The 19,515-nt window shown below is 36.2% G+C and overlaps 1 protein-coding gene across 1 annotated transcript; it reads left to right on the forward strand.

Annotated features, from left to right (window-relative positions):
- The first annotated feature begins 11,849 nt into the window (after positions 1-11,849).
- Positions 11,850-16,972, forward strand: LOC108681134. The gene is made up of 4 exons (XM_018170127.2): positions 11,850-13,085; positions 15,251-15,505; positions 16,162-16,315; positions 16,586-16,972. The coding sequence occupies exons 1-4, from the start codon at positions 12,051-12,053 to the stop codon at positions 16,708-16,710; spliced, it is 1,569 nt and encodes a 522-aa protein (XP_018025616.1). The 5' UTR covers positions 11,850-12,050; the 3' UTR covers positions 16,711-16,972.
- Positions 16,973-19,515: the final 2,543 nt, after the last annotated feature.

Raw genomic sequence — 19,515 nt, forward strand, 5'->3', positions numbered from 1 at the left:
TGCAGCTAGACAATGAGCACTAAGTCTCTCTGTCGGCGCTAATTTTCTATAAAACGCTATTTTTGTCCATAAAGTTATTAGTCAAATGTGTCAGTGATAAGGAATATTTTTATAGTTGTAAGATGGCATAAAAATTATACCTGGACAAACATATGATGAAGTCCAGTCAATATCAGTGTGACGAATTTGAGACAATATTCACATCAGACCTTATATAGAAATTTAAACGACATGGAATATGAACCTGACACGAAAAGATTGGGAGGATAACCTGTTCTAAATTGTGTTTACTGATATTTCATACTGATTTCACTGACAAAAATTTGTATTCAAATATACTCGTTGCAGCAGACACGAAAATGTGGAATTGAGATTGAGAGCTTTTATCGGATCTTAATACACTCTTCAGCTGCGAATATAAGATTAAAAATTCCCAACGATCTCTTTAGAATTATTGCAAAAGCTAATTAATGAATTATTTTGCAATTCAGAGGGCTCTCATCATCATAGGAACAGACTCCAGCAAAACTGATAAAATGTCGGACTTGACAAAAGTCTGACTATATTATTTTGAAAGTACTTCATATTCATTGAAATTTAAACCTAAAGCTCAATTTTATCGGTCATAACAACAAAAAATCTCATGCAAAGCTTATATATGAAATTGCAACCAAACATAGTATCTAACTCGGAAATCTGGGATAATGACATGAAAGTTTCAAATTCTTTATTCTTCTGCGAAACTTGCATGATTCCAAAATTTAGGATAAATATGTGAACATTAAGTAATAGTTATTGACAGTTTATGTCGTTATCGGAGCAGGTGCCACTATTAAGGCACTCGACGCACCATATCAAGAGGATGAACAGCTGCTGGCGCTGAAGCTCAAGTGTTCGAAGCATCGATCAGATCCCGATCTTGTAGTAACCTCTGATCTATTGAAGATCTTCCGTCTTTAACAAGATGATAACCTGACATGCGCACTCTAGTTTGTGATCGAATGACAAATGTTCTATTATATAAATTTAATACGGAATCATCCGATCTGTCATGATACGCTCGATCATTCCTGGAGATGTTGTTTTGAATATACTCAGCCGATGCTATTATGTCGATTTTCTAAACTGGGCATTACTTATTATTTAAACAGTAGCTGAATTATTTATTGCAACTTCCAGCTTGTGATTATTCCTAGAAAGAACCAGAAAGTAGGTTTAATATCGAAGTATATGTTTATTGTTTGGAAATATTCCTGAAAACCAAATATTCATTTGAAATAGTATATCCAAGTAAGGTAAGATGCCCCTGGGATTGGGCGCTTGATTCTTATTAGTAGAAAAAAATTATACGTCATTTTACATCAGTCCGTATATGTATTCACGTAGATAGTTGATAGTACACTTAGATAGTACATTAGTACTATAATATAGTAGTACTATATTGATAGGTATAATTCAAGTTTTCATGTAAATGAAACTTTGGGTATTGCGAAAAAAATTTCGTATGGATTATACTGTCGAGACGAAGAGAAGTCTTCAATTTATACAGGATGCCAAACTCGGTCAGCATGCATTTGCGAAGCGAATTAGCGCGTAATTGGAAAGAGAGAGTAAATTAAATCAGGCAAGTAGCCAACTGAAATAACTTAAATCTTAATAGAATCATAGCGTGTGCTACGCTAATTGAGTTCAAATGATACGCCAGTTTTACCTAGTAGTAAATGAATGATTAGTAAATTTTACACTTGGGCGTTTATCCTTAATGTTTGCCAATTACCAATTTGTTTTTTCGTCCCAATTTTTCCGTATAATAAATTGATCGAAATTGGTCACATAAATATTTGTGTCTGACATGAGGCTGCATTTTTAGGGCTATGATGTAACCGTATAATTGCGAGGAGGTATAAAGGCATAGATTTTTAGGAGAAGAGTTATTTATCAAAGGGCCTGGTGATGAACTTAGGAGATAATAATCACGTGATAACGACACTCATAAGCTCGCGATAAGGGAACGATGTAGCGATGCTCCTGGCCATCTTTATCGGCACACTTATTTGGCTTTGATAAGAATAAGCACGAGCGATGATACGACACGCTTCTGGCACGGGTTACTCCTCAATGGCACCAATTATGAATTGTTTATTTATTGTAAGACGTTACAACAGACAAAATTATTCGAAGCTGTAATTGATCTTGTTCTGAGCCTGATATGTTATTAATAATACGTTTAACATCCAGAAGAATTGTACTATAATTGTAATGTGGATTTTTACTAAGTCTATAATTGGTACGATTATTTTCTTCTTCATTTCTAACTTTAAGAAAACATATGATATTTATTCATTGTAGTGACGGTCTATGAAAAGTCCTTCCGATTAATATTAAGAACTATTATATGATAATTTGTATACAAATTTGATAATAACACAATCAAAATTTGGCTAAGAATGATATTTTATGAATTGTAATGACCTTTCACACTATGGCTGCTGATAATGAAAGTTTGCTATTTTCCCAAAAACTTTCTAATAATTTTGAATTTATATCTTAATAACGACGTTTTTTTTAATTTTAGCAACCATTTTCGACATTTATTTCAGTTTTGAAACAATAAGACAAATTTTAACCCTCGAGTTCGATAACACCCTTTAGATAATGTGAACGAAAGTTGTTCATGTAGTAAGACGAAGGAAAACTTCCACTCAATCGGAACGTTGTATAAAGTGATTTATATATAGGTATAGGATTGGCTAATTATTTATTGAATCCAATTTATCTAATATAGAGTGTCAGAGCGAGACTATACCCTGATTTGGTTAGGTTATTATAATTAATTATTTAATCATTTGAATAAATTATATATAAAAGAAAATTTGTCTGAGAACACGGAAAATTTCATTTGCCAGTTATTGGAGAAATTTTTTTAGCGAAGGAAATAATGAGAAATAAAAATAGAATTTTTTTAGGAAATAATGCACTAGGGCCAGTTTGGCTATAAGCCTCCATGAACTTATCAGCGAAACAAGTATTCGCATCAGGGAGTCATGGTCGGTAATCTCTACCGTCCGTCATAAAGCACTCATGGTCGTCAAAATCCTCCTCTCTCACTGAGTACCGTGACAGAATCTTCGAGCGTTCACAGTGTTCCGTTGTCTCTTCTGTCAGGACTTCTAATTTAAATATCTTGAGGACCATGCTTATCTTATCTTCCAATTATGGAAACTGCAAATCCATCGCATTGTTTTCCAGAGATAGCGCACCATAACTAAATTGGTTTAGATAAAACTGCTCTCGAAGCTGACAAAATCAGTCAGCCTCAAAATTTATTTCAGTTTTGAATGAAAAATAGAAACATGAGCGTAGTTATTGAAAAGCTCTCATTCAATAAATGGCTTGGCATTTGAAAATGAATAATATTACCCAGACACGTTGGGAGTCAAATCTGGAAAATGTTCTCCATGTTTTCGTTGTTTGGTGTGTCCTGCGTAATAATTTTAAAAGCCAAAACTTTTATTTTAATTCATATACCTTGCTCAATGTATACTGCTTACCTTGTAAATTAAATAAATGCCTTAATATAGCAGATAATTATTGGCTTTATACGCATATATGAGCCAGAACAACTGCACTAGTTTTGTGTCTGTGTAGCTTTCTTCCGTCCTACAGCTTGCATGTATAACGCAACTACACCGCGGGTCCCGTAATCATGCTCCGGGACAATAATGAGTTGAAAGCCCCTTCACCTCCAACAAAAGATTATTGGTTGTTCATAAGAATCTGATTGCGGTGGAGTAGAGGAGCTAGTCACGGCCATCGATTGTGTACTTCCTGTGGTACAAACACCTGCGCTGGGAAGGGTGCGTTTCTTGCTCGGCGGACGACGTACGGCATTGATTGCGTCGATTGCGTCGCCGTCGCGTAACTTCAATGACAAGCGCACCTGTGTTAGCCGAACCAATTATTTTGTACTGATATTATGTATTGAAATTTGCAATCTAGAAGATTTTAACGAGTGGTTTCTGTTCCTGATTAATTCAAGGGATTTATTATTGAAATGATGTTAAGCTGAGTTGTCTTGAATATTTCACTCTTTGATTACATCGACTGAATACTCGTATGTACAGACAGTTTTAAATTCATTCAACAAAATAGTTTCCATACAGGATAAGAGGTAATGGGTCATATACATCGTGACTATTAGACAATTTTACGACTTCTCAATGAGCTGCGTAATGTAACTGAGCTTCAGAGCGATGATCTACCACGATTGCTCTGATATACCATCAGAGCAAGGATCTTCTAACATGGATGTTAGCAGCACTGATCCGACCTACTCACATTATTCTGTTCTATCATAGTGGCTCTGATTTATCATCAGTGTAATAAACAACTATCAGAGCAATCTCTACTATGTCTGCAATATGATGCACCATTTTAGTAATAATCTACTATGGCTGTTCTGATCTACCATGGTAGTTTCAATCTACCATCATTATTCTGATCTACCACCAGAACAATAATGGTAAACGCTGCGTAGAATTAAGCACTTCCCGATCTCTTTGCGTAAGGATTGTAACATAATAATAATATTTCAAAATTCCTGGATACTTGAGAAAGAAGTCACATAAACTGATTGAAATCATGTACTACATGACATATTGTCCTGACATTGCAGCTCAATTATTTTTATATCAGAACATTATAGAGTGAAACTCATCAATTGATGTAATAAGCGATAAGGTATCCTGAATTATTTCGAGGGCTTAGATAGCACAGACCCGATGACTCTGATAAATTCAATATCAAATGACCACTGAACTCCCGTTTTGACACTCGGAAGTGGGGAAATCCCGCTTATAAAGCATGATGCGTTGTGGTGGGATTTTCCCCTCGACTTTATGGTGATAATTGTGAACGATCAATATTTAGACGGAAGTTTTATCTTTATGCTTACTGGGATAGAGTCGTTTTTGTAGCGGATCGAGATTTAAACATTTTGATGCGATAAATCTTATTTAGAGAGATCGTTTACCCTGCACAGATTAATTCGATTCAAGTTGGATTGTTTTAATATTTGGTTGGAGAAGTTAGTTCGGAGCTTCAATATGAAGACAAATTATTGAATGAAAATTAATTAAACTCGAGATCAGAATTATAAAATCTTAGGGAAGTAAAATCTAAAAGTTATTTATTTCGAGAAATTCGTCCATTTATCTCCAAATAATCTGAAGAAGTTAAGCCTTAATTGTTGGTTTATTTTGTTCGTATAATTGAGTGCTTTGATGCAATTTTTTCAAAATAAATGATAAAATCATAAAATCGTGTTTCGTATTGTCGTCCGTTTGAACAAAGATGTCCCCATCACATGCGGTTTGTTTCGTCACGCGCGGTCGTCACGCAAGCGCAACACGCACGCAGTGTTCACACCCGCCTGCCTCAATGGGGCGTAATTAACCGCGATGTGTCGTACATATGAACGGCCTAGGGAGATGGCATGTGCTCGCATGGATAAAGTATGAGAGGAAATTGGAAATATAAAGTATAACATGAAGAAGAAATGTAGAAGTGACCGAGGAAGAAGTAAAAGGAAGAAGAAGAAATGTAGAAGTGATCGAGGCAGAATCAAATAAATGTGTAAAATGATAATGAAAATTCAAAATTTATAGCGTTATTGGGAAAAATACACAGGAAAATATTTCATGAAGAAATTATTTATAAAAAAGAGTGAATTCTTTTAATAGTTAAAAGTATTAGGTATTTAAAATGAAGTAGTAATTTCTTTAATGACAAGATCACCAAGAAAAACTATTTTTTACTTGCAGATTTGAACTTAATGATTTAAAAAAGCGAGTTGCGATATTCTGGCATACTACTTTGCATTCAATTTTATGACATTTTATTTCAACAATTGAAATTATTTACGTTCATGTTACTGATGTCTCAGATATAAGTTCCATCTTCATGCTCAGTGATACTGAGTCCTTCATAAATGACCTCGAGTTAAATATTCAGATGCGCTAAATTAGAACCATTTAAGCCGAATAAGAAGAGATTCGACCATTCACGTCGAATCAGTTAATTTATTAGAGAATCTTCACGTTTTAAAGGTTAATGAAGATAATGTTAATGGTTGTGACTGCTATCTCAGACCCTGAGAATTTTCCAGCACAAAAAAGCCGTTCAGTTGTGCACCCTAATACAAGCTTCAATTGTATACTCCCTGGCTTTATATCCTCGTAGTGTTATGACTTCATAAAGAACCATCAGGGCTTTATATCCTCGTAGTGTTATGACTTCATAAAGAACCATCAGGGCTTTATATCCTCGTAGTGTTATGACTTCATAAAGAACCATCAAAAGTCGATGTTTGTATTCATGCCACTGACAGCAATTAGTCAGCGATTTCACGGTGGCAGGCTGACTTGCCACGTGCCTTATTCAATGCTTGCCTATATAGCGTCCCTATGTGGTCTCCATAATAAAGACGACCAATGATTTTCACTTAATTATGCATTAAATCAGTGTGAGCAGCTTAACTTCGTTCGAAAAAATTAATACCTGCCTTTATAGATAAACATTTATGCATTCACTTTTATGAGAAGAACTCGAATATTTTCATAGAATATCTCATGCACACTGGCTTGCATTCGGTTAGAGATGCGTTATGTACAACTTGTAATATACCTTTAATTTCAATGACCCCTATTGAAAAATATGTAATGCATGCAACGTAAAGGAAAACTATTCGGAGTATTGATAATGCTATAATAAACTACTATCCAAAATTGATTTAAAGAAGACTATTTCCCAGACAATTCCTTGGATAAATATACTTTAAAAATACCCTAAAAGAGCCTTTCGTCTTCTTAAATGTTTATGTGACGTTGCAAAAATGGCATTAAGTTCTTGCCGGGATAATTTTAAAATTACCTAATGTACTCACTTTTTGAATAACTCACTCATTTTACTCACAAATTATGAATATAATGAAACAAATTATAGTGATTAGTTGGATAGCTAAAGTGTCTATATAATAAGTAAATAACGTGGATATACAAATGCCTCCCACAAGAGTGCTTCTCAATTTCAAACACATCAACAACCCGCAGTAGACAATTTCAGCATCTCTGTTTTCAAGTTTTTACTCCCTTGAAGATCTAATGGGGTTATCATCATATTAATCAAAGGGCAGCAATAAATCATTGGCGAGGGCTCACCCCTACCCAGTTCTCGAGCGTGGAGAATGGCAAGGCAGCTTCCATTCTGCCGATTGCGGTGGAAAAAGGGACAGATCGTATCGCTGGAGTATTGAGAGCGTGCGGCTGAAGAGGTTTATCGCCGCTTGAGTATTGGGAGCGCGGGGCTGAAGAGATCTATCGCCACTTGAGTATTGAGAGCGCGCGGTTGAAGAGATCTATCGCCGCTTGAGTATTGAGAGCGCGGGACTGAAGAGATCTATCGCCGCTTGAGTATTGAGAGCGCGGGGCTGAAGAAATCTATCGCTGCTTGAGTATTGCGATCAAACGTTTCTGAGAAGAGAGAGTTGAGTTGCATGGGTATTGAGGTTCATAGCTGAAGTGATCGAGCACGTTTCGAGTCTGATCTGTGTGCGCAAATTTTTTTCATAAAAACTTGTATTGAGAGAATATTTAATTAAAATTGTTCACGTAATTCAGAGATGGCACGACGTTGGTTATGTGAAAAAAATAAATCCCAAGTATATTATAAAACATATGATGTTAATTGAGTGACGAGGCTTCTCTGAAAGTAAAGCTAAGATCAGGAATATAATTAACAGACTGCATTACTGTCTAAATATAGGGTTATGTTTATTGCGCTTTCGCAAAAACACGAAAACGCTCAGTTATTAAATTAATGTAACAAATCTAAGTTGATTGAGATTAATATAGGTTAAAAGTAAGAGACTTAAATGTTGAAATGATCGAGCTTCTCTCTATAAATCATACAGTGCCGTCAATCGAGTTGTAAATGTACTTCATCACGCAACTTCGGTAGCTCTTCAGAGATCGATTACGCTATTGAAGTTCATCTCAGCGGGATGAATTGAAAATTTCCGCGCTTGAAACCTGCCCCCGATGTTCACTTATAACCAGCACGTGTTCCCACTCATATCAATTGAAAAATTATCTTTACTCATACGCCTGAATATTTAGTTAGAAGAAATTGTTGTGGTTCTTGAGATTTGTGACAGAATTTAATTACTTCAGTTAGACAAAATTTGGTTCCTCACAGTGAAAAATATTATTTCAAATTAAGTTGTTATGAGATCTTCCCTTTAAAAGTATTTGTACCAATGTTTACGCTTCCACTCAGCTGCGGCTGCTTATAATTACTTTTAATTACGCCCGACTTTACCAAAATGCATCTTACAAAATTGACTGGGACTGACCAACGAGAATGTGAAACATCCGAGCTCGTCGAGTGCAAGTAAAAAAGGTTGCGCACGTCACCTGATGACGACATGCGGTCGGATGGGCAGAAAACGAAGCGCTTTTGTAGACCTCAAGCCGCGCCAAATGGGACACTTTGCTTTTGTCCGAGTGGTATTTGATCCTGTGAAGCGCTCACGCCACAATAAAACATGAAGGCGCAGATCTTCATGATAGGGAATTAAAATGTCATCAAGCCGCAAGGGGCCACAAATTCACGGCTAAAAAAGAACCCAACAGATGCTGGCCGCAGATATTGTGCCCTGACTTTGAAATCAATTCAACTTACGTTGATCATTAGGTAGCAGAGTTTTGGGTATGAAACGAGAGAAATTGGATATCCTAATGATTATATATTTATTTGCCTCTGAACTTTCACAGAAAAATGAAATTCGATAGTAGCCCAATAAATTAGGCTAATCACAATTAATTTATTTCTACGAAAAATTTGTAAAATTTAGACAAGTCGCCCCCTGTTTTGTAGAGAAGCTATTGGTAATAATAATTAATAATCGCAATAATCATTTCAACACTGAATGAGGAAATTTCGACCGTTTGAGAATATCTGTTAATTTATCTGGCACAAAATCTCCGCAGCTCAGCAAGAAACTAATTTAATATTTACCTCGACTGATATCGGTACATATTTTTATCACGTTATAAATTCATTGTAATGAAGAACCTGTATGTTATTATTATTCGCAATAAATAATAAATTTAACTCAAAATATTTGGTAGATTTCTATGCAATTTTCGGAGCTCAAACCGTCGCTCCGCCCTGGAATAACTGTGGGCGGAGTTTTCTTGAGGCAACGAAGAGTACTCTATGAAAGTTGCCGACCAACTAATGCTCACGAACGCTAACTTTAAATCATACGAAGTGAAAAGTAAAAGTTAAAATTAATGCGAAGAAAAATAAACAACTACAGTAGAAGAGAAGGAATTCTATATTAGTATTATCATCTGAACTGCCGTTATTCCATTTGCCTGCCTACATTGCCATGTGTCGCTTGCGTTCAAAAGTCGTTCACGGTACAAACAAAACCTGCACAGAACCAAAGAATGTTAATAAAATAAATTAGTCTGTGACGTTTTAATCAATCTAATTATTAATAATGACACTAACTCACCGAATTTTGTAGATGTTTCATTAATGCCAAGCCTCCAAACTGCATCAAAAACGCCGGTCGATAGACAACCTCCGCGGCGTACGGGGCGGCCGGAGGCTGCGGGCACAAACGTGTTGTTGTAGGTCCGTTGTTGAGCATTTGTGATTAGTGCGCGGTGCTGGGTGGACGTGTCCGAAGGAAGCTCCTGGATTGGCCACTACTGAAACGAACTCGTGTCTGGTCACATTTATTCATCCGGGAATAATATTTTATGAACAGTTCATGGTAGAGAATTAGAGTTTAATAGTTGCCATGGAACATCGTTCTTGTTCGAAATTTTCGCATTTTATCAATGCGTTTTACATTACGCACTAGAATTATTATTTTTCCAACCATTGAAATTCAACGCGTGTGTCTTACCCTATTTGGGTTCTTTCGTTGAACACGTACAAAAAAATTGCCATGTGCATGAGCTTCATGCATGCGATGCACTCGTATTATTGCTTTCAAAAATATACTCATACAAAAAGAATTAAATATTTGACAAATACGATATCTTGCTTGACCTCTGAGCATGAGTAAACTTTATCAATTTCTGTACTCGTGTTGAACAGTTCAATTTGATTCAACCAGCAGTTCAATTGAAACCTAAGCAGTATAATTCAAATCATCTATATTTTTTGCTGCAGACTAAAGCGAACTAAAGGACTCCAAATAGACGAATCCTGGGGATCTGTATTTGTACTTAATGGAACATTATCAATTTTATAAATAAATTTAATGACTTTTTTAAGCCACTTGATTGAAACATTCCATCACGATGATTTTATTACAGCAGGTCATTAGTTATTAAAAAAAATATTGTCTATATCTGTGCCATTGTACTGATGCATTCAAGTTAGACCATATTTTTGCAGCTGGCCATTTGCAATAAATAACTTGAAAAATAATTTTGTTTACAAAACTTGAGAAGTGTATGGGCTTTTCATTTCAGGGCTTTAATCAACCTGAGGCATTTGTGTGGAGTTAAACGTTTTTGCTTAATGTCCATTTAAATGAATCATAATTTCTTTGTGATGATATTTCAATAAAATGGATTTTTTTGTTCAAGTAAAATTGTGGTTGTTTATTCAATACAAGTTTTTATTGCTGTTATTTTCAAGGAGTTCACCTATGCCATTGCAAATCATATTTAAATTGTATTTCAATCATTTTTCCACATCAACACTGACCAGAATAAAAAAAATGTAACTCAGTACTCACTGCAGTGAGTGACAGAGAGCGCATTTTCTCGTCGACGAAAACTTGAGGTCACGGACGGACGGACGGACAGAAGGACAGACAGACGGACATGGCGAGCATAATAGTGCATTTTTTCCATAAATGAGAAAATGCACTAAAAAGGCAATCTTAATCTTGGATAATAGCTAAAGTGGCACCAAAGCTACCTTAAAATTATTTTTTATTTGCTGCTCCAGAGAACAATTAATTTTTAAATCGTAAGATTGAACAAGTATAAAAATGTTTTGTTGGCTGCTACAGAGAACGCCTCCCGTTCGACCGCTGCTCATCTACCGGAAACGACGACTGTTGGCGCGTGCCACGGAAGCATGCATGACATTCATCATCAAAGACGCATATATTATTTTTATTTAACATTTTTATTAGTCTACATTAGTACACAAAAAGGTTGAGATTGTTGAATTTGATATGTATAATGCATGTATAGATAACTGAAACAACAATTGAAGAAGTTTCCAAACTTACCTTGATTTGTTTTGCATGGTAATTAGATTATCAGTGGGGAGACTGATAGCAGTGCACTAATAGACCGTTTGACATCAATTATCTCACATTATATACAAATAAAAATCGCTCTATCGAGTCCCTCAATCTCTAAGGCTGAGAAATTAACATATGCGAGGCGGAGATAGTGACCCAGGGCTCTTCTGAGATATACTCGTGCGTCAGTATTGTAGCTCGAAAATGGCTCATGTTAATTGTATCGCCTTCTCTATATCATTTGTGACCCTTAAATTTTCGAAGGCTATATAGGTAATGTAGAGTGATGCAGCGAAATTGATTGATAATAAATAAACATTCTTTGCAGATTCCTGCAGGGGAGCATTTATGAAAATATTTTCATGACTCATCTTTTTAGATTAATAAATTTAAGGTTTTAGTTAACTCAAAGTTTGGCATTTTTTATTGTATTTTCATTATGCTATTTGTAATGAAATGTTATCAATAAATTCATATTTCCAGATCATATTAATGGTAAAGAATTTCAACAGATATCCTAAAATGATGTAATTCGTTTCAACAGAACGAATTGCCAAGTAGACTTTCATTTCGATGCAGTTGAAATTTTAAAGACATATTGAATGAAATTAAGTAGGCACTGAACGCTAACAACTTCAACGTCAGATTATTTTTAAAGATATTATTTCGTTTTACTGAAGAACTTTTCAATTGGAAATTCTGTGTTAAAATGAAAAGAGATTTACAACAAGTCTGGGTGAGCCCCACGAAGCAGTCCCCTGATAAAGCTGATAAATTCCTTAACCATGGAGACAATATCTCCCGCCATCACAACAGATTAGGCTCCAAGAATTCTCCAATAAAATCGAGCGAGGTTAAAAGTTCTGATGACCATATGACCTCAAATTTTCACAAGGAGTATGAGAAGCAAAATTTAACTTGGCAGGAAACGAGTCGACGATCGACGGCGTTGAGGATTAATTCAACGGATGACAATCTTATTCACGTTAGAGGCCAAGACCAACCGAGTAAACTACAAGAAAGGAATTGCTCGCGACCAGGGAACAATTCATTCAAATGTGGCCTTTACGACGACGATTACAACTGGAATGGAAGAAGACCTGACAGTCAAATCGAAGCTCGAACCACAGCGACAACTCCTCCAACGCCACCAACAGTCCTTGATCAATTCAACCACTCTGTTTCTCCTTACAAGTTTGACATCCAGCAAGTGCCTCAGTATCCATCGCCTTGCACTCCTCAACGTCAAAACAGCGGATCGTTCCAGCCATCCCAACAGATTGTTCCAAGTCTGGATAATGGCCTGGAAATACATGCCACTCCTCCGAGGCCTTCAACGCCAACACACTCAAATCCCAATGTTCCTCTCACGGTACCTCCAACTCCTCCATACCACAACGATATTCCACAAAATTCTAACATTTCATATCCACCGCTTTACTCCGAGTACAACAATTATTCTTGTGCGAGTGCTCAACCTCCAGCAGGTAATCAAAATCATTCACGGGAACCTGAGCCTCCAAGCCAGCATTCATACCACCCGAACAGCGAAGGCTATGTTTACTCGTCAACCCAAACAGCCTACCCCAGTGGCTGCACGGTCGTGCGGGACAACTTCAGACAAAACTCCATCCCCGAGGAAGATACCGGCACCTATGCCCAGATTATGGGTGGTGGTGGAAGTCTGGAGTCCGGCGTTGAATGGACGTGGAGCTACCCCATCAGAAATGCTACTACTGAGCAGGTCTGTTTCATATTTTATGGAAATCTCTAAGAGCTGTGTTTAGATTTGATCAATATTGTAGAATTTTATTCAGTTGACAACACGAAAAGGACAAAAATTTACGAACCGAAAAGAGATCAAGAATTTTGACAAACATATAAAGTGCGTCTGAGACTGTGGCCGTAAGAAAATCCTCCTTGAACCCTAATTGTTTGGCCAAAAGGTATTTAAAGAAGAAATTTCTCAAATTTTATTCCATTTGCATAGCAGCTCAGGTGACCCGAAACTCACTTAATTTTTCAAAATTCTTATTATCAACATCAGCCCAATCATTTTTCTGAGATATGCTTCCAATTTTATTTCTAGATCAAATTATGTATCTTAGCTGTAACCCAGCCCACTCGAAATTCAGTCCCCTCTCGGAAGCACTTGAACGCCACCCTCCATAACACAGTGTTCCCTAACTGCTCCTAATGTGTACTCAATTGACCCTCGCGCTCTCCTCCCCTCATACGAGTAGGGATCTCTTCGTTCCCAACGGCCCAATCGTCTCATAGTCCAGCAACAGCACCTAGTGAATTATACTGTGAATAAATTGCGGCTGAAACAGGGGCATATACAGAGATTTATAAAATAATTTCTAATAATTACTAATTGAAACTGAATCAATTTCATCATATTTATTTTGTTTAACTTAAAAAATAAGCATGACGCTAAATAAACTGAAACGCTCCAGACGCTAATTAACCTAACTCTTCATCGGCGAGTGATGCATATGGTATATAAATAAGCTTTACGGTTGTACCCATATTACCTTGAAATCTTAGTATGATAAAATATTTCATCAGTTTGAGGCAAATATTTATGAATTGCGACGATGTCAACACATAATTCACTGAATATTCTGGCCATGCAGCAACAATATGACCTTCTCATTGCTGTAATTTTGTTGTTGGAAAGTTGTTTTGGTGTTTTTTATAACAATTGATTAACTTTCAAATTATAAAATGTTAACTTACAAGACCGAAAATATTGGTTTTATACAAATGTAAAACTATTTTTGTGTGATCTAATAGTCATTATTAGATTTCAATAAACAGAAAATAATGCAAACTCCAGATTTTTCAATCAAAAAGAGTTGTTTATCTAGTTTTAACAAGCTTTGTATTCTATTCCTAGTTGTGAAGTCAATATTAAAAAAATACTTTGAAAATTCGAGCATCAAATTGTAGATGCAAAAGAGATGACGCGCTACATAAGTCTACGGTACCATATGGTCAGATTTCATTAACTCGACCCGGCTGAGTGAGTCGAATACGATATTGCCGAGTCATCAAACTCTTATTGGATATCTTGTAGGTTGAGAAAAGCCATAATAAATGAGGAGAGTAATTACTGTTGGATAAATTTCAATTGAAATTGATTCACTGCGTTTCAGTTATTTATTTACTCTGAAAAGCTTCTTGTCTTACCTATCACATTCATTTAACTGCCTCATTTTTTAGAGTGTTTCCTATGAATCTGCTGGAGTTTCTTCATGTTAATCACGAAGCATTCAAATTGGCCGGTCCAAAATCATCATATGATATCACCTCGCCAATAGTTTGATAATTCATCAGATTTATGCTCTGTGTGATGTCAAAAAATCTTTACAATAAAAAAATAAATATTTAAAAATATTGTAATTCAATTACAAAAGTAATGATGTATTCGTAACAAATAAAAGCAACAATATGATTCAGATAAAATAGTTTTTATTCGCCAAGAATACAAAAGCAAAGAAAATCCCAAGAGCATTCATCATATCTGCATAGGAAATTTTTGGAAACCGGCGCCATCATTAGTTTAGAAATTAAAGAGAATCCTTCTGGATACAACCACGAGGAAAAATCCCCAGAGTAAATTTTTTATTTGGTCACATACGAGATTTTAAAAGTATAAATATTATCTCACTATTTATACGTGAGATCTCAATTAACAGTCATGATGAATTCTAAAACAAATATGCAGCGCCATAAGAAATCAAAATTTTTTTCATATCGTCGTATATGAGTAGTGAATTCGAAAACAAATATGAAGCGCCATAAGAAATCAAAATTTTTTTCATATTGTAGTATATATGAGTAGAAATATATAAATATTATCGTGTACCACGGAATCATCATTATTTATTTAATTTCTGGCAGGCAATCACTTCGCAGAATTCAACGGGCGCCACCAGCAAAAGAAACAGCGGCCGCCTGAAGCGCAAGCGTCTGGATAACGGCTACGCTGGATCGTTCGGACTGAGCAGCGGCAGCGAGTCGCTGGGCGGCAGTACGGTGAGGCAGCGACATGCTGCCAACATGCGCGAGCGACGCCGTATGGCTAACATCAACGATGCCTTCGAGGGGCTCAGAGAACATATCCCCACCATGCCCTACGAGAAGCGTCTCAGCAAGGTGAGACGTTTTATTAGTTTTATTCAGCATTTATTGATGCTTAACAAATCAAATTTGAAGACCGTATCGAAGCAAGGTTGCTGTAACAGCAACGATGGATTTAACAGAAGCTCATCCCTGCTGTAGCTTCCTGGTCGCGTCGTCTATCAATTTGAGAAACAAGAGATGATGTTTTAGTTGTACGATAAATTTTAATTAAGTTTTTTAGTAAGCTTCTATTTAACGGCAATCAGCTCTGGACGATAAAAATCCCTTTATTACAACACTTCTCTATAACTTCACTTCTTGTTTGTTTGTCTGCTACAAATCTTATAATAAATATTTAACGCACTTCTACCTGTCAAATCAATCTGAAATTTTGCACAATTGCGTAAAGTTGCAAATAATGCTTGAATCAATTGGCAGAATAAATAATTTTACAAAAATTTGTACTTTAAATATAAATGAAAATTATTTAAATTTTTCATATTTAAAATTCAAACGGTCTTGACGGTCATTACTATTTAAAAGTAAAAAAAAATCATTGTTCATTAGTCACATCGGAGACACTGGCTTCTTTAGAAGTGTTGTCTTTAAAAAGTAATTTTTAAACGCATATTATTTTTCATTTTCTCTGGCAAAGTAATTCGAGCAAAAATGTTTACTGATGACTGCAGGTTGACACGCTGCGCCTAGCCATCAGCTACATTCAACACCTGAGCGGGCTGGTGACGGAGTGCGACGGCGGTCTCAGCGCCGGCAGCGACTGTGATGCCGGCGGCGCCCATCACTCAGTTAATAAAGTTTTCGTCAAGACCTCCAGTATTTTAGGTGGGTACTGAGCAGATGTCATACTGAGTTACTGGACGACTAAAAATGCACCTAAAGGATATATCTTTACTTACGTACTTGCCAACTTCATATGATCAGTTATGAAGTAAAACGATCAGACCGAGAACACCTCAAAATGAAACTGTCATATTAGAAAATCATTTGGGAGGTTGTATAAAAGCAAAGTTATCCTGATCAGATGAAAATCTGTCACAATCTTGTATTAAATATTTACCAGTAAAATTATCTCTTAATACTCTTGACCCTAAGGAGAGTGTGACGAAGATTTCGGAGGCAGTGGAGTGACGCAACTGTCGTGGGCTTGTCAGGACCAGTCGGTGGTGTCGGGCCGAGTGGCAGCTCCGGTGTGGACCCCCATGGACACGCCTTCATAGTCGCGCTATCCGATTGCACTTAGTTCGAAATTCTGCATAATTCTTTACTGCACAATTGACCGGATTTGCGTCTGATGGATCAAATTATGCACAATTTTTTACTGCATAATTGACCGGATTTGCGGCTGATGGATCAAAATTATGCACAATTTTTTACTGCATAATTGACCGGATTTGCGGCTAATGGATAACAGCCGAACGATGTCGATTGAAATAATCAATTGAATATGAAAAATGTATCAAAATTTCATTATTGTAGATTTTATGATCATTCTGTTTTTCGAAAATTAATTTTTCGAATCTAAGAATCGGATATAAATCGAGACAATTGATCTAAATATTAGATAACACCAATATAGTGACTTGAGATATCTGCCTTTTTGAAAATGTGCACGGAAATATTTGTTTCAAACCAAATACTTTAAAATGTTGAAGCATATATGAGATGTATAACAGAGTATCAAACACATAAATTTATCTTATATTAAAAGATGGCATTAAATATTGTTTAATGTTGTCATGAGGAGGTTTTCCATAAATTCACTTGTGCCTTCACGCCTACATGATCTGAACAACATTCACGTCGAGCTATCGCAATTCTTTAACAAGCTCCATTGAGTTCAAAATAATTTCCCTGAATATAAATTACTCATATGAAACTCCTAGATCAGAATCATACAGTATGAATATACTTAATTATTGTCGTTGATTTCACAGCTGCCTTGTTAAATTACTGTTGTGGCATGATCGTGTTCACCGACTGCTTGGCACGACTAACGATTATTGCGAATTACTTGCGAATTTGATCTCGATGTCATACAGCTTCTTCATCACTAACAATCAAATTTTTTTTGTGGATCATGAAATTGATATACCATGTAAAATCGTGCTGATCCCTTTCTTCCTAAGCGTACAGAATGCAGATGTCAGGCGCTATCATATTATGAAATCGAAAAATATAAATCGAAAGACAATTATATCATTAATTTAAATCACCGTCTTTCCAAAATAGAAATGATTTATACCAGGTGTACAAAAATTCTAACATGTGAATAGAATATTGTTCGTAACGCAGTTTGACCCAAAATAGATCATGAAAAGAGATATCTGTTCATCTTAAATTATTTAATGTGCCTTATAAACTCCGAGATTCTTTCATTCCCTCATTGAAAACGGAGCTTAGTCATGCACAAGTTCAAATGACATATAAAGCTAGAAATATGCAAAGACCAATCAGATTAGAAATATTTAATATGTAGTTAGGTTATCTTCATGCTCAAATAAATGTACCTCGTTAAGTGATCATTTCATGATGTGTAGGATTTCGATGACGGATACAAAAATCCAAATTGATAGCATTATTAGGCTGAGAGAATGTAAATAGTAAATACGCAAATGAAGTTTATATAAACTAGTCGGGAAGCTGCTCAAATATTGCCTCGCACGTAAGTTTTTTGTAGGTGTTGAGAATCTATTTTAAATATTAGCTTATTGATGAGCCTCCCACGCGGGCCGGGTCACCCATAATACACTTTTAATTAATTTTGTGTTTTTTATCCTTCACGTACGTTTGGGTGCCCATAGATACAAGTGTACATTTTTTCCATGTGTACACCGGTAACATTAATATGTTACCAGTCATATGTTACCTTTTGGGAAATGCACCTCTTACCAAATTTTTAGATTTTTTCATCTTCTTATAGCAAATGGACCGATTATCAGTACAGCAAAAGGGTTGTTTCAGAAACCACTTGAATGCGTGTTATCAAAAGATATAATGGTCATAGAAAAAAATAACCAATTTAAATTTAGGTTGACTTGATGTTCAATTTATTTGTTTGATAAAGGCATGCAATCAATCATTAAATTTGCGGATAAAGGAAGCTCAACCTGACACCACCGTAATGAAAGTGGAATTTCAAAAGTTGATCAGGACTTAAGCATACATTTCACACTTTATTGCGAATTTAAAGCTGAAGCCATTCTTAGTTTACCTGTACTAAAATGTGACCAATCTTCAATTGTCTATGCGTCAGGTAAATGTGAACTACTCCGAAAATATTATAGTCGATGAATAATTATTATTAGGAACAGATGGAACACTAAGATTATGTAGAATGCTATCCCAGACGAAAGAAAAATCGAATGATTTTAATTGATGTATCAGAGGCCAGCTGATGTTTTAAGGCCTCTCCATTAAAACTAATGATTTCAGCACCTACTAATAGCCAGCGGCATACATGTCCGTCCTAGTTTAAGTGCACGCACGTGCTACCCACTACTAGCCTCCGCGTGGTCATTATTCTCAAGAAAAGACAAGCAATCGATATTGAAGAAGAAACGCAGACAATTCATAACGCCCAGGGAAACCACGCAGGACGCACGCGAAGGCATGATTCGTTTACGCTTAGCGAGACTGCTAATGCTATTCCTACGGCGTTCCCGAAGCTGGTGAAAGTTCGGTCACGCTCTGGGTCTTGCTGGGAGGCAGGGGTGAAAAGTAACACGTCAGGTGTGAGCCAAGTACTATTCATGACGTCACGCTCGACGCCTCACGATGCTCCTCTATTAACGGATGCGCAGATCAATGGTAACGATTTATTGATCTTCTTCAACACCTAAGGATCTATATCATACTCTTATGGATTCCGATAAAAGAGAAAAATTACGCGGTAGATCGTCCCAAACCGCTAATTTGAAGGCCAATTCTAGGTAATTTTACTTGGGGGAAGGAGTGACATCCTGCATTTTCATTGTGGAGGTGTATCTTCGAACTAATATTTCTGTACAGAAAGATATTAATAC

The sequence above is a fragment of the Hyalella azteca genome, unplaced genomic scaffold (genome assembly GCF_000764305.2).
Source record: "Hyalella azteca isolate HAZT.00-mixed unplaced genomic scaffold, Hazt_2.0.2 contig5366, whole genome shotgun sequence".
Lineage (NCBI taxonomy): Eukaryota > Metazoa > Arthropoda > Malacostraca > Amphipoda > Hyalellidae > Hyalella > Hyalella azteca.